This window comes from Chiloscyllium plagiosum, unplaced genomic scaffold (genome assembly GCF_037043375.1).
Source record: "Chiloscyllium plagiosum isolate Xiang-an unplaced genomic scaffold, Cpla_swu_hap1 HiC_scaffold_25, whole genome shotgun sequence".
In the NCBI taxonomy this organism is placed as follows: domain Eukaryota; kingdom Metazoa; phylum Chordata; class Chondrichthyes; order Orectolobiformes; family Hemiscylliidae; genus Chiloscyllium; species Chiloscyllium plagiosum.
In genome coordinates this window covers 30466891-30480329 of record NW_028270163.1, presented here as the reverse complement: position 1 = coordinate 30480329, position 13439 = coordinate 30466891, and the positions used below count along the sequence as shown (strand labels likewise).

The 13439-nt window shown below is 36.8% G+C and overlaps 2 protein-coding genes across 4 annotated transcripts in view; one reads left to right on the top strand and one right to left on the bottom strand.

Moving 5' to 3' along the window:
* stx8 (syntaxin 8) overlaps positions 1–6169 on the top strand; it is a 197864-nt gene extending 191695 nt beyond the window's left edge. For both annotated transcript variants that reach the window (XM_088000556.1, XM_088000555.1), the window contains exon 8: positions 5100–6169. In XM_088000556.1, the coding sequence (XP_087856682.1) occupies positions 5100–5167 (68 nt within the window). In that variant the 3' untranslated portion in view covers positions 5168–6169. The remainder of the gene's footprint in view (positions 1–5099) is intronic.
* A 2225-nt stretch (positions 6170–8394) lies between these two features.
* The window catches only part of ntn1a (netrin 1a), a 214240-nt gene continuing 209195 nt past the window's right edge, over positions 8395–13439 (bottom strand). For both annotated transcript variants that reach the window (XM_043714648.2, XM_043714647.2), the window contains one exon: positions 8395–10709. In XM_043714648.2, coding sequence (XP_043570583.1) covers positions 10381–10709 — 329 coding nt within the window. In that variant the 3' untranslated portion in view covers positions 8395–10380. The remainder of the gene's footprint in view (positions 10710–13439) is intronic.

Sequence of the window (13439 nt, the reverse complement as noted above, 5' to 3'; positions counted from 1 at the left end):
TACCAATTGATTTGAAGTCACTGAGATGGACGGAGCAAATATCTAATCAGCATTACACTTATAATTTGGCAACGTGAGAACGCAATTTGTAATGGTGAATAATGACACTGGAGGGTAACGAAATGTTGAATACTGCATTTTGCTTCATGCAATTCTCGGTAAAACAGTGTATTTTTTGATAAAATTTTGTAGCTATGTGCTGAATACATTATTCTGCGAAAACAAAAGTCCTGCATCACAGTCCACCACTGCTTCATACCTTACTGCTAGAGTGCCTCATGTCGTCTTATCCTGATGCTGGTTTGACCCACCAACAGTAGCTCTTTGTTTGCTGGGCATACAGCATGGGTGAGCTGCAATTCAATCGTCCTCCATCACTGAACCCTAGTCTCATTGATAGCCTATACAGCTAGTACTTTCAATGCCTGCGCTATTTGTTTTCTGCAGATTTTGTCCCCTTTGATTGTTTAACTTATCAGCAGTCTGGCTGCGGGTCACAAAATAAGCAAATCATGGCGTAAAAGATAGTTCTTCCAGTCACCTTTATGTTTTCGGTATCCATTCTTGCACATTCAGTCACTGTTTTTGTGCAGCCAACCTATTGCTTCCAACATTGTCTTCCATCTTTTCAGTATCTAAGTTTATTTAGAGAGACCAGGTGTGCCTTTATTTTCATCAGCAATTTTCGTTTCTTTCAGAAGAATGATGAGCCTTTGTGTCCTTTAGGTTTTAGCTTGCTTGTTTGAATGCCTGCCTTCAAAATACTTTAAGCAGTCATTCTTCTGCTAACACCTTTTTTGTAATTTTGCACACATTTTACTAAGGTCACCTCATAGACATGCTTATTGATTCATGTCTGTAAAACAGAAATTAAGCAAATTTGAAGCATTTTTTTGAGATCCTGTCAACTGTAATTTGGATTCTCTTCATTTTTGCACTCCAACCCCTTGGCCTGACCTGACAACTCCCACCCACTACCCTCCCCTAAGCTGACTACCTCCTCATCTCTATGTATTTAACCCACTGATTTAATCCACTGATTCACTTTTTGAAAAATTTGTTTGTTAAAAGAGGGCATCTCTGGCTGGGCCAGTATTTATTGATTTATTGTTCATTCCTAATCGCCCTTAAACTGAGTGGCTTGCAAAGTCATTTCAGGGAGCAATTAAGAGCCAACAATGCTGACGTGGGTCTGGACTTACATGTAGGCCATACCAGGTGAGGGTAGTAGATTTTCTTCCCTCAAGGATACTAGTGAACCAGATGGGTTTTTCCGACAATTGACAATGAATTGCACCATCTGCACTCATGAAATTTGAACACATATCCCCAGCATTAGTTAGGGATTCTGGATTATTAGTCCAGTGATGTTACCACCACATCATTACTTGCTCATAAACCTCACCCATCCACCCATTCTCCTTTTTAACCAACCTTTAAAGATAGAGTCATTAATCCTGACAGAAAGCAGCTAGTGCTATAAAAAGGTACTGTGTTGTCTGTGCTGATTCTCTTAACAGATCTCTGAGTGGATTCCTCCACTGAGGGAGTTCCCTAGGATGCTGAAATGGAACTAGGAAAGTGGGGAGTTTTCTGACTCACTGGTGCTGGACACAGCAGCACCAACACAAATTGGAAGATCTGGCCATTATAAGTTTAAGGAACAAATTGAGAAGTAAAGTTAAGAAAGCGTTTGCACATTTATTAAGTTTGTCAGTTTTTTTTGTTTTTCTTTTCATTGATGGTCAATAACATGGAAAGGAGTGAGAGAAGACCTTGTCTCTCTTTGCATTTTAACTGAGAAGTGCAAATAATTAAATCTGATAGATTTCCCCTATGAGTATTGTACTTTCACTTCTGTTTGTTTCCCACTTTGTCATTCTTATTCATTTATTGATGGTATGACAAAGATGTGACAGAACATTTTGTACTTCTAGTAGCTATCCGTTCATTTTCTCTCCATTTATGGGCAGTGGTTCCTCATGAATGGCGTATCATCATGGTGACCCATCGGCGACTAGTTGCAATGTCTACAGTTTGCTTTGTGATACTTATTTCTACCTCAGTTAGCTTTCTAGAACACTTTTAATCTCTTGCAAATGTACATTTCTGTTGGTGATTATTAATTCTCCTTGAATCTTAAAATGTTCTTTGTAGTGACATTCTAATATTGACTACAATTACCATTACAAAAGTTTGTGAAGATAGTCAAATGGTTAAATTTAATTCCGTCATATAAAGTATCATATTTTGAGTATCTATATTTATAAATGTTGCAACAACTATAAAGCATATTTACACAATTCCAGAAGAATAATAAACAGAAATCTCTGCATAAATATTGGTTTAATGAATAGCAATCTAAGTGAAATAAGCACAGATATAATGACTTTTTCTGAGTTTATGTTGTGAGGATATCTGCTTATGACATGATTATGTTGTTTGTTGCTCTCAATCTTACAATATTCATTTTGCGTAACTTGAAAATATCAAATTTGATTACTTGGCTAGGCGACATCATCAGTGCTTGGGAGCCTCCTGCGAAGCACTTCTTTGATGTTTCCTCCGGTGTTTATAGTGGTCTGTCCCTGCCGCTTCCAGTTGTCAGTTTCAGCTGTCCGCTGTAGTGGTTGGTATATTGGGTCCAGGTCGATGTGTTTGTTGATGGAGATTGTGGATGAATGCCATGCCTCTAGGAATTCCCTGGCTGTTCTCTGTCTGGCTTGCCCTATGATAGTAGTGTTGTCCCAGTCGAATTCATGTTGCTTGTTGTCTGTGTGTGTGGCTACTAAGGATAGCTGGTCGTGTCGTTTCGTGGCTAGTTGATGTTCATGTATGCGGATTGTTAGCTGTCTTCCTGTTTGTCCTATATAGTGATTAGTGCAGTCCTTGCATGGTATTTTGTACACTACATTCGTCTTGCTCATGTTGGGTATCGGGTCCTTCGTTCTGGTGAGTTGTTGTCTGAGCGTGGCTATTGGTTTGTGTGCCGTTATGCGTCCTAGGGGTCGCAGTAGTCTGGCTGTCAGTTCCGAGATGCTCCTGATGTATGGTAGTGTGGCTAGTCCTTTTGGTTATGGTATGTCCTCATTCCGTGGTCTTTCTCTTAGGCATCTGTTGATGAAGTTGCACGGGTATCCGTTTTTGGCGAATACCTTGTATAGGTGTTCCTCTTCTTCTTTTTGCAGTTCTGGTGTACTGCAGTGTGTTGTGGCCCTTTTGAATAGTGTCCTGATGCAGCTTCGTTTGTGTGTGTTGGGGTGGTTACTTTCATAGTTTAGGACTTGGTCTGTGTGTGTGGCTTTCCTGTATACCCTTGTGGTGAATGCTCCGTTTGGTGTTCTCTGTACCATCATGTCTAGGAATGGGAGTTGGCTATCCTTTTCTTCTTCTCTCGTGAATCGGATTCCTGTGAGTGTGGCGTTGATGATCCGGTGTGTTTTTTCTATTTCCATGTTTTTAATGATTACGAACATGTCACCGCAACCAAAAGGATTAGCCACAAAATACCATGCAAGGACTGTACTAATCACTATATAGGGCAAACAGGAAGACAGCTAACAATCCGCATACATGAACATCAACTAGCCACGAAATGACACGACCAGCTATCCTTAGTAGCCACACACACAGACAACAAGCAACATGAATTCGACTGGGACAACACTACTATCATAGGGCAAGCCAGACAGAGAACTGCCAGGGAATTCCTAGAGGCATGGCATTCATCCACAAACTCCATCAACAAACACTTCGACCTGGACCCAATATACCAACCACTACAGCGGACAGCTGATACTGACACAACCGGAAGCGGCAGGGACAGGCCACTATAAAAACCGGAGGAAACATCAAAGAAGCGCTTCGCAGGAGGCTCCCAAGCACTGATGATGTCGCCTAGCCAGGGGACGAAACGTTTGCAACAAAAGCTTCCAGCTCGGCGAACAGAACCACAACAACGAGCACCCGAGCTACAAATCTTCACACAAACTTTGATTACTTTACCCAGCTTTATTATGTTCATGATGGATTGTCAAGAGGGAATCACTGAGAAAAGTAAAATTTGTAAAATGTAAGTAATTGGGACTCGAGATTGAACTTGCCAGTTGAAACAATTCCTGTTTACTTTGACCATCTTTTTAATTGTTGTCTTTAATGTTCCTGGTTTGGAAAAATTGGCATTAAAATTATTTACTAAATGTGTAAACTAAATATTAACTTAGTTTAAGTTTATAAGTCAATTTGTATAGTTTTTTTCATCAAAGGCTTGTTATATGTTTGTATAAAATTGCAAATTGGTTTATAGATTGTAATAATGTCACAATGAACTCAACCAGTTGTTTTGCAATGTCATTTTATACTGCCACCAACGATTGGCCCTTATTTCACGATGGTTGGAGTATAAAAGTGAGAAAAACTTGCTGCAACTGTACAAGCTGCTGGTGCAACCACATTTGGAGTACTATGAGCAATTTTGGTTCCCTTATTTAAACAAAGGTATCACTTCATTGATGGCAGTTCAGAGAAGATTCATTGGGGAAATCCCTGGTGTGGGCAGATTGTCTTATGAGCCAACTGCTAAATGGATTGGGACTGTACTCACTGGAATTTAGAAGAATGAGGGATAACCCCATTAAAAGATATGGGATTCTTAAGGAGCATAATAGGGTCAATATTGAGAGGGTGTTACCACTCTTGGGAGAATCTAGGACCAGATGGCACCATCTCAGAATATAAGTTTAAGAGTGAGATGGGGAGGAATTTCTTCTGTGAGAGTTGAGAGTCTTTGCACCACCTTGCCGCAGAGTCCTTGTGTATATTTAAGGCTGGTTTTGATCCTTGATTCATAATCAAGGGTTACAGGGAAAACACAAAGTGAACATGAGGTGTATCAGATCAGCCATAATTCTATTGAATGGCGGAGCAGGCTCAAGGGGCCAAACGGCTACTCCTGTTCCTATTTCTTATGGTCTCATGGACAGTCGTGGTGAGGTGCAACCACTTTCATATATATTCAATAAAATTTATGCTTTTCTTAAACTGTAAAATAATGTCTTTTGTTAATCATTGTGAATGAGTATTATTTTATTTTATTGTAGGAATGCTGGTGGTTATTGTGTTGTTGCTGATTGCCATTGTTGTCGTTGCTGTCTGGCCAACAAGCTAATGAAGGAATACTGGCATCAAACTGACTGGTGAATATGGATTGGATGCTGAAACTGAAAACTGAGCAACTTGTTCTTCATGAATTCCTGGGATAACATTTGGGATAAGAATCCCTAAACAAGCAATAGAATGTTTAAATGTGTTTATGATATTATTGTCTTGCTATTTGAGGTTCATGAAAAAATGGATTGATCAAGATCAAAAGAAAACTCACACAGTAGAATTCCCTTCCTGATTTAATTTCTGACTTAAATTCAGAGATGCGGGTTGAACTCTTAAGTCACTAGGATAATGCAGCAGCTAAGGCCTGTAATTAATATACAGTTTTGAGCATTTGCCTCTCAAAAGTTCTTCAGTCTGCACGTACATATATTTTTTTCTTTACAAAGATTGAGGGATGCTCCAAATGTAAGTAGTTTTTTCTTTGTTTCCCTTATTGAAACAGAATCATTGTATACAAGTTGAATGCAGATAAATGCTTAAATTAAATATATTTTAGACTTGTTCTAAATAATTAACCAATGGCATGCTTAAAGCTATTCTAACTTGTTTTATTAATTTGTCTTTCCCTTCATTTTGCTCTGTTTCTGATTATAATTTTATTCTTGTTTAAAGGAGGTGGACATGATCATTTTAAATCCTCAAGCAATCTTGTTAAATAAGGCAGTTTCTATTGGCTCACGCTATTACTGTGCTTTCCCAGGGAAAAAGCTTTTCTCATTGCTTGTGGGGTCACTGAAGGGGCTCTCAGTAGGGCACAGGGAGTGTGTGCTGTCTCACTGCCTGTAAACAGTGTTGCTGTTCACACGCCTTCATGAAATTGAAACTTAGAACAAATTGTTTTCAGTGGGGAAATTCCAATCCAACAGAACATTAATTACAAATGATTTTCTTATAATTTACTAACTTTATTGTCTTCACTTACATTATGCATTCAGTTTTTATAAACATTTGTTCAAAGTATTTGCAATATTGGTCTATGAATAAATATTTTTCAACTCTGTTTACTCAGTGTTTTTTATGTGTAGTTGCTAACTTTCTTTGCTGCAATATGCAAGTTCAACATTTGCAGAACACTAATTTAAAGATTTTGGTTAAAATTCTCATTCTCTTCCTATACATTGTTAAAGACAAAATTTTATCAGTGTGTGTTTGAAAACACTGAAGCCACTCCATTCTCTATACATAAGTTTTGGGATTATTAGGCTCTGTCTTGGATGCATAATTTTTGAAATAAGGATTTTGGCAAAATTCGACATAACTCTTTTTCTTCAAAGCAATACAGTGTTCAAACGCTTCAAGGCTAAAGCAAAATAAAAACTTTTCCTGGGTCAAGAGGTTTTAGAGTTGCAGCAAGAGTTTAAGGTGGTCTCAGAAATCTGGACCATCTGTTCATCTATTTAACTGCTTTCAAGAAAATGTAACACAGAAGGAGCCAGCCTCTTTGGTTTGATTCAGACTCTGCTTCCAGCACATGTCCTCTGATTTGAACTTTCTAAATCAAAAAGAAGCAAAATTCTTCCTTACAAAATATATAGAGATAATGACAATGAATAATCTATCATTGAATAGATTTTAGATGAGGATATGCAGTCTAATTATATCACTTCACTTATACAAGTTAGCCTCAAGCACAGTAAATCCACATTTTAATTTGTTTTTTTAATTACAAAGTGCATTCATATCTGTACTGTATTTACAGAAATTGCATAAAATCATACACAATTCTTTTTTGAAAATTCTTATTTATCTCCATTCTGTCGTACTTGTCTTAACACCATCACTTCATTTACTGTTCTTCATTTGGAACATTTTCAGAAATTTCTTTAGTTGGCAAATGGTTAACTGGTAACATTGTTGGCTTTTTAAGCATTCAAGAGGTTTACTTTTCTGTACTAGGTGGGAGATGTTGTTCAAGCATTTGAGATCTGTTAGAGACTTAACTGAAAATATCTTGTAACCTTTGAATTTTTTTCTGTCTATTATCAGATTGAAACTTTCTTAACAGTTAAAAGAAGTTGGAATACATTGTCTTCTGTTTTCAAATCATATAACTACGTTTATTTGGAGTTGGACGTTACATTTTTTAAAATGTTTATCCTTCTAATTTCCTTCCTTCTAAATTACCTTTTCTGGAAGTTAACAATTCATGCTGAAAATCTATGGACAACAGTAGCTACCCTTCAGTGTCTTGGCCAAATAAATCTTGATTATGTGTAAAGCTGATTGTCCAAATTAAAGGAGGAGATTATTGTGCTCACATTTTGTAGCAACGTAGTAACCATGTTCTGTTTGTGTGGTCACTGTCAAAAGCATCCCAGAAAATTCTCTCCCAAAGTGTTCTTGTGCTTTTTCTGTATTGTACGAACCTATGACTTTGCCAGTGATCCCTGTAATCTCAACTGTATTATTAATTTGTGAACTCAAGACATAGTCGGGGGCTAGTTCATTGTAGAAGAACTGGGAAATGGTGAGGGCCACCGTTTTCTTGGCTGAGTATAGTTGTCAGCTCAGACCTGGAGTTGATATCAGAATCTTTTTCTCACCTGTTAATCCATCAGGTGGTAGCAGCTTTGTTACAGCACAGCCAATTAACTTACCCCCATCATCCTTTAATCTAAATATATCATGTCCTACTCATCCTATCATTGATAAATAGCAAGATTAGATATCTAGTTTTAAAAGCAGTGACCATAGGGCAAAGCTCTTTGTATCTCTCCACTAAATCGATTGTGTCTATTCTAAGCAAATAAGTTACTTCTGGTTAATGTTTTCATATCCTTAAAGGGTAATAATATTTTATTTTTGACCTTGGTAATGTTATTGTAAATGCAGTGCTCGAGTTTCATCTAAATTTTATGGGAAAAAAGCATTTCTCAAAGCTTTGCAAGTACTGTCCTTTATGAAGAGTAATACTTCATAAAAGGGATGTATTGTACGACAACAGAACAACATTGGGTTCAGATAGTATTCATGAATTGCTCAACCTGCACCCTTTTGTCTTTGATGTCGTCTGAACCTTTTCAAGTATCACTGCTGTTTAACGCTGTCTGTAGTATCATTTGTCCTACGAACATAGATGCAGAGAGGATTTTCACCTTTAAAAAGATCTGGATTTTGTAGAATGTGCTCTTGCTCAGAGGATTCCATTAATTTCATTTTTTTTCAGTGCCATTTGCATCTTTTGTCCAAAATTCACATTGAGAATAATCCACACCAAATACTATGTGGTATTGTTTACAGGACTTTATTCAACTGAATTCTGAATTTAATTCTATCACGTGTGGGTGTTCAGCAGTTATAGTACATGTTCACATCTGGTTCAATTACAGCCATCTAACAACCAAAAAAATGCACAATTTTTTATGTGTAATTAAATATATTCATATATAATAATGATAATATATTAGTATGCATTGTAGGAAGACATTGCAAACTATGCAATGACCATAACTAAACAACATTTACAGTTCAACTTATTAACAGGTAAAAGCAGAGCCCGACAGGTCTGTGTAACAGGGGAAAGAGTCATAATAAAGTCTAAGTTAGCTGGAGAATGGCTGAACTGATATAAAAGTCTTTATCCAGAACTACATTACATCAATATAAACACACTTCCAATTATGTCAGTCTTATAGTCACATATGCTAACTGAGGTACCTTGATGGTGTTTACCCTGTTACAAAACTCATTCACTTCTTGAGTACCTCTTACTTTTAGACTAAGAAATCAATTTTATGCAGCGTCTTAAAGTGGTAACGTATGACTGTTTTAATGTTAGTTTCTTCTACTTTATATTTTTTAGTCTGCTGCTGTGATTGATTACAGAATGAGCTGTGCACACTTGTTAACAGGGTCACAGCAAAGGCAAGGGTCATTTGTGCGACCTGAGTTGGTTGCTTGATGGAGATACTGATCAGCAAGGTTGAGATGTCACCTTGCCCCAATGGAACTGAAACTGGTCACTGGAACAAGCAGTAAATCATTGCCTGTAATCATCTACACAGTTACAAAAATATGTAGGTGTGAAGTTTACTGTGTAGGTGATGAATCTGAACCAACAGGCCTGTCGGATGTGGGAAGAGGAATAGGGAACATCCTCGAGATGTAGTTTTATCAAAAAAGTTATATTTCCAGTTGAGAATACTTCCAAAACTATTCAAGGCCTTTTAATAAAGTACTAATTATACAAATAGAAATTTTAATGAATTTGACTATATGTTAACATTTTAGAGGGATACAAGAACCAAGTGTCAGTGATTTTCCTTTTTTTTCTGTTCTTGAGCAGTGATTCTGTGAACCTGTAACAGAATTCATTTGAAAAGAAAATATAGCTTTATTTCAGTAATTTTATACTGAAAAGGTTTTTTTTCCACTTAAGGCTTACCTTTAACCACTAAATTGATTTGAGGCTGTTTTGCTGACAGTATTTTTATAGGTCGTGAGTGAATGAATTCACGTTTCATCTGTAAAATAGGTATACACCAAGGCTGGAGAATATATCAGAGAGGCATATGCTTTAGGGAGCAGAATTTTCTATCCTCTATAGTAAAGGGTGCAATCATTAACCCAGAACTAAGAAAACACCAGCAAACTTAATAAGTGTGAGATGAATGTCAACATGAAGTGAAATCAAACAAGATGTTTCCTTGACACTTTGAATGCTTTTTAAGTATTTTTTTTTCTGCCTCTGAAAATATTGTAATAAGGAATATAATCTTTACATTGGTTGCCAAAGGTTGCAGGTCTTGGCAAATCTGATTACAATCTAGCATTTAATATTGTGCCAGATATAAACTGGGAGGGGAAAGAAGATTGCAAATGAAACGTTGTGGCTTAACTACACAAATAAAAAGTTGACAGCTTAAGTTGGGATCAAACCAGTCTTGGCATGAATCCCAGCAATTGTCCAATATCAATCATCCGTTTGAAATGTAGTGCCCCTTTAACAAAACTCGTACTACTATTTGCAAAGAAGAGCAACTATGAAAGGATTTTGGTTATGAAACAAATATTCATCATTTCAGACAGTGAGCTTTAATGTAAAGTGTAGTCCATCTTTATTTGTATCTTGTTTATTTTTTAATTTGAAATCAGCATTAGGTGCAAACTTGGCAATTCCAAAATCCCAAACTGCTAGATGAGTTCCTTCACAAGTTCCTAATTTTATCCTAACATCGGTTCCTGCTCACAACCAAGCAGCACAGTCTCTGTTTATGCCTTCTTGCACTTGCCTTTCTTCTCCCTCTGTTGGAACTTTCGCAGTCTCCTTGCCCACGTGTCCCTCCATTGTATCACCAAGCTGGTTTTGTTTGCTACAACCCCATTCTGGTCAGGAGAGTCCTCATCATTCCCCAGGAGGAGATACTTCTTCCCTGTTTTTATTTTTGGGCATTTGCAAGCTACATCCTTTGAGCGGACCCAGAGGAATTGATCTCCACGCCGTATCCGTTTCACCCCTTGTTTGTAGACTGATATGATATTCACTGTAAACTTCCACCATTCACCAGCCTTCTCTGCCTTCAAGATGTGGGCTTGAACAGCTGCAATAACAAAGAAAGGAACAAGAATGTTTTGGCTGTCTTACACATTAAAAATTGCATCAAATAAATTCTTCACACCTCAGATGCAGCAACAACATTGAGTTTTAACCCCAATTAGATGACCACTCATCATTGTCGTAGCAACTGTTTCCATAGAATCTGGGGGAAGGACGATAGACTGAGTCCCAGGGCTATGAAATAAACTTGACAATAAAGACTGATTTTTGACAGAGGATATAAATGAAACCTTAGAAACCAATTTTCTTCCCTAGAAAAAGAAGTTTAATCTAACATGGTAATGAATCATTCTTAATCAGCACAGAAAAAAATGCTGAAACATGGATGGAAAGGGGAGAAAGCTGATCATACTTTAGAATATATGCAGTGCTTATGCTTCAAAGGATAAGAACTGTTAAACCAGAAGCTAATTAGAAAGCCTAGAACAAGTGATTGTTTATATCTAAGAAAATTTACTGTGTGCTGTTCGTTGTCAAACAGTAGTACATAATGTGCTTACATTCCTTTAACTGCATGGGAGAACCATAAAACAGATTGCAACTGCAGTTTGTCATTGTCCATGCTCTCGAATGCCCTGTTCGCTTGGCTTTGTGTTGTCACACATTCTTACTCTCTCTGTCGGTCATTCAGTATTCCAAACTTGCTTTCCTTCCCATTTAAACAATACCAGTTAAGAGTATTCCACTCACATTGAGTTATGGCGAGTGAACCTGAATATTAAATAATAACTTTATAAATTGCCATGCATTGTTCCCTATTGCACAACATGTTCACATGTACTTTATAATTAAATAGACTTTGTCAATTCAATTCTGTTGTTAGTCTAACCCGTGTGTTGTGGTCCTTTTTTTTCCAACTGCTGAAAATATTTTCTGATTTAGCATCAACCTAGTAAATACGTATATCATGTAGGTAGAGTACTCATGCATGGTAAATACTTTGAATTGTGTTTATATATGATTCTGCTTATTCAGCAGTTTTCTGAAGTAGTTACTTAAAATTACAATTACAAATAACCCTGATTAATTTCTGCAGACTTCAATTTTTTTCTGACTACTTTTGAGTTTTCCTCATTTTTGTATCAAATAATCAACAGCAGTATCTTCATCAGAGAGCATTATTAGGATTTTCAGGAGGCAGTGAATTAACAACAATGGACACTATGAGTATTCCAGAATGTTTCAGCATTCTTCTGTTCAGTGTGGCAATTCATTCAAAACTGTTTCTAAAATAATCACTTAAAAATGAGGAATACAGATAGTAAGTTTGTTTGCTTTTACAAGATGGACTGCATGGGCTGTGTTTTCTGGCTATGACTATTCCACACAAATAGACTTCACATTATTCAATAGGTGTGTGTATATCTATATATATGTATACTGTATATATAAATTGCACAGCTGATTGTATTCTATTTGTCTGAAAACAATCACCTGTTATATATTTACTTCATTTTTTTAAGCAATATTCAGAAATTTGTAGTGCATTCTGAAAAATCTGCTGTAAGTCTGATTATAGAACAATGTGGCAATAATATTAAGCACTCTTATTTAGTAGTCCAGCCAAAATAACAGTAAAACTTTCCTAGTAGCAAAGAGACTTGACTGTGACTCCGCCAACAGCATTTAGGGAGCGGATCAGTGTTTGTTGATACATCATGACTGAATGAAGCAGATCTGATGATCTTTTCTCATTTTTAGTAATGCGTGTTACTGTGGCAATGGTAGATATAAAGGAAATTTCTAATTAAGATAAATTCTGATAAGAACAGTTTGCCCGTCAACTAATTTGAGAAATTGGTGTTGGGAAATCTCAGTCACTATTAAGAGGAATGGACTGCATGCAGAGGGTTAATGCAGAGAGCTTGAGATCATTCCAATTGCCTTTGTTAATTCACGCCTGAATGTTTCTCTGGTGCTGTAAAAGTCTACCACACTCTAGTGTACGTGCCATCTTTCTGAAAGAGCACTTGAGCCATTCCACTGTTTTTAATTATGATATGTGGCATCATGAAAACAGAACTGCTTCTGACTGATTCAATTGTGCCTCAGTGTTTGACTCATTGTTGTGGAAAGCAGTAAGGAAGCAGCTCCTCAAACAATTGGCCTTTCTCTCCTGAAAAGAAAAGGAAATCTGCCTAATGCAGGCAGCAACACAGGAGTGAAGGAAGCTGGGAAAGTGCATTTGGCAGAACTGACTGGAAGGTAACATGAATTGAAACAGCAGAATCAATATCATTTTATTCAAATCTGTTCGCAAAGTCCATCTGTCTGGAAGTATTAATTGTTAGAATGGCTGACAACTGTATTCTGTTATGAGAATAACAATGTTTCTTATGGAAAAAAAAGGTTTTAGACATCTCTTGCAACAACTATGATGTGAAAACAAGGCTGGTTGTTTGACCTAAGTTGTTCTTTAGCACATTGGCGGAAAACAATCCTATAATGAGAAAACCATTCATAAGTCGAGCTGTACACAACGTGATTAGAAGCTGATAGTTCACTCCCTTCACCACTCTCTCAATCTTAGTACTAATATTGTGGATAGCTATGATCATCTGGTGGTGAATTTCTGTGGGGAATATTTGATACAAGAACAGATAAATCTCACTCTGTGATATATATTAACACGATGTAAATTATCTGCATTTATATTAGATTCTGGATGAGAAATATAAAAGTTATTAGTAGTGAAGAATTCGATATAAGCATG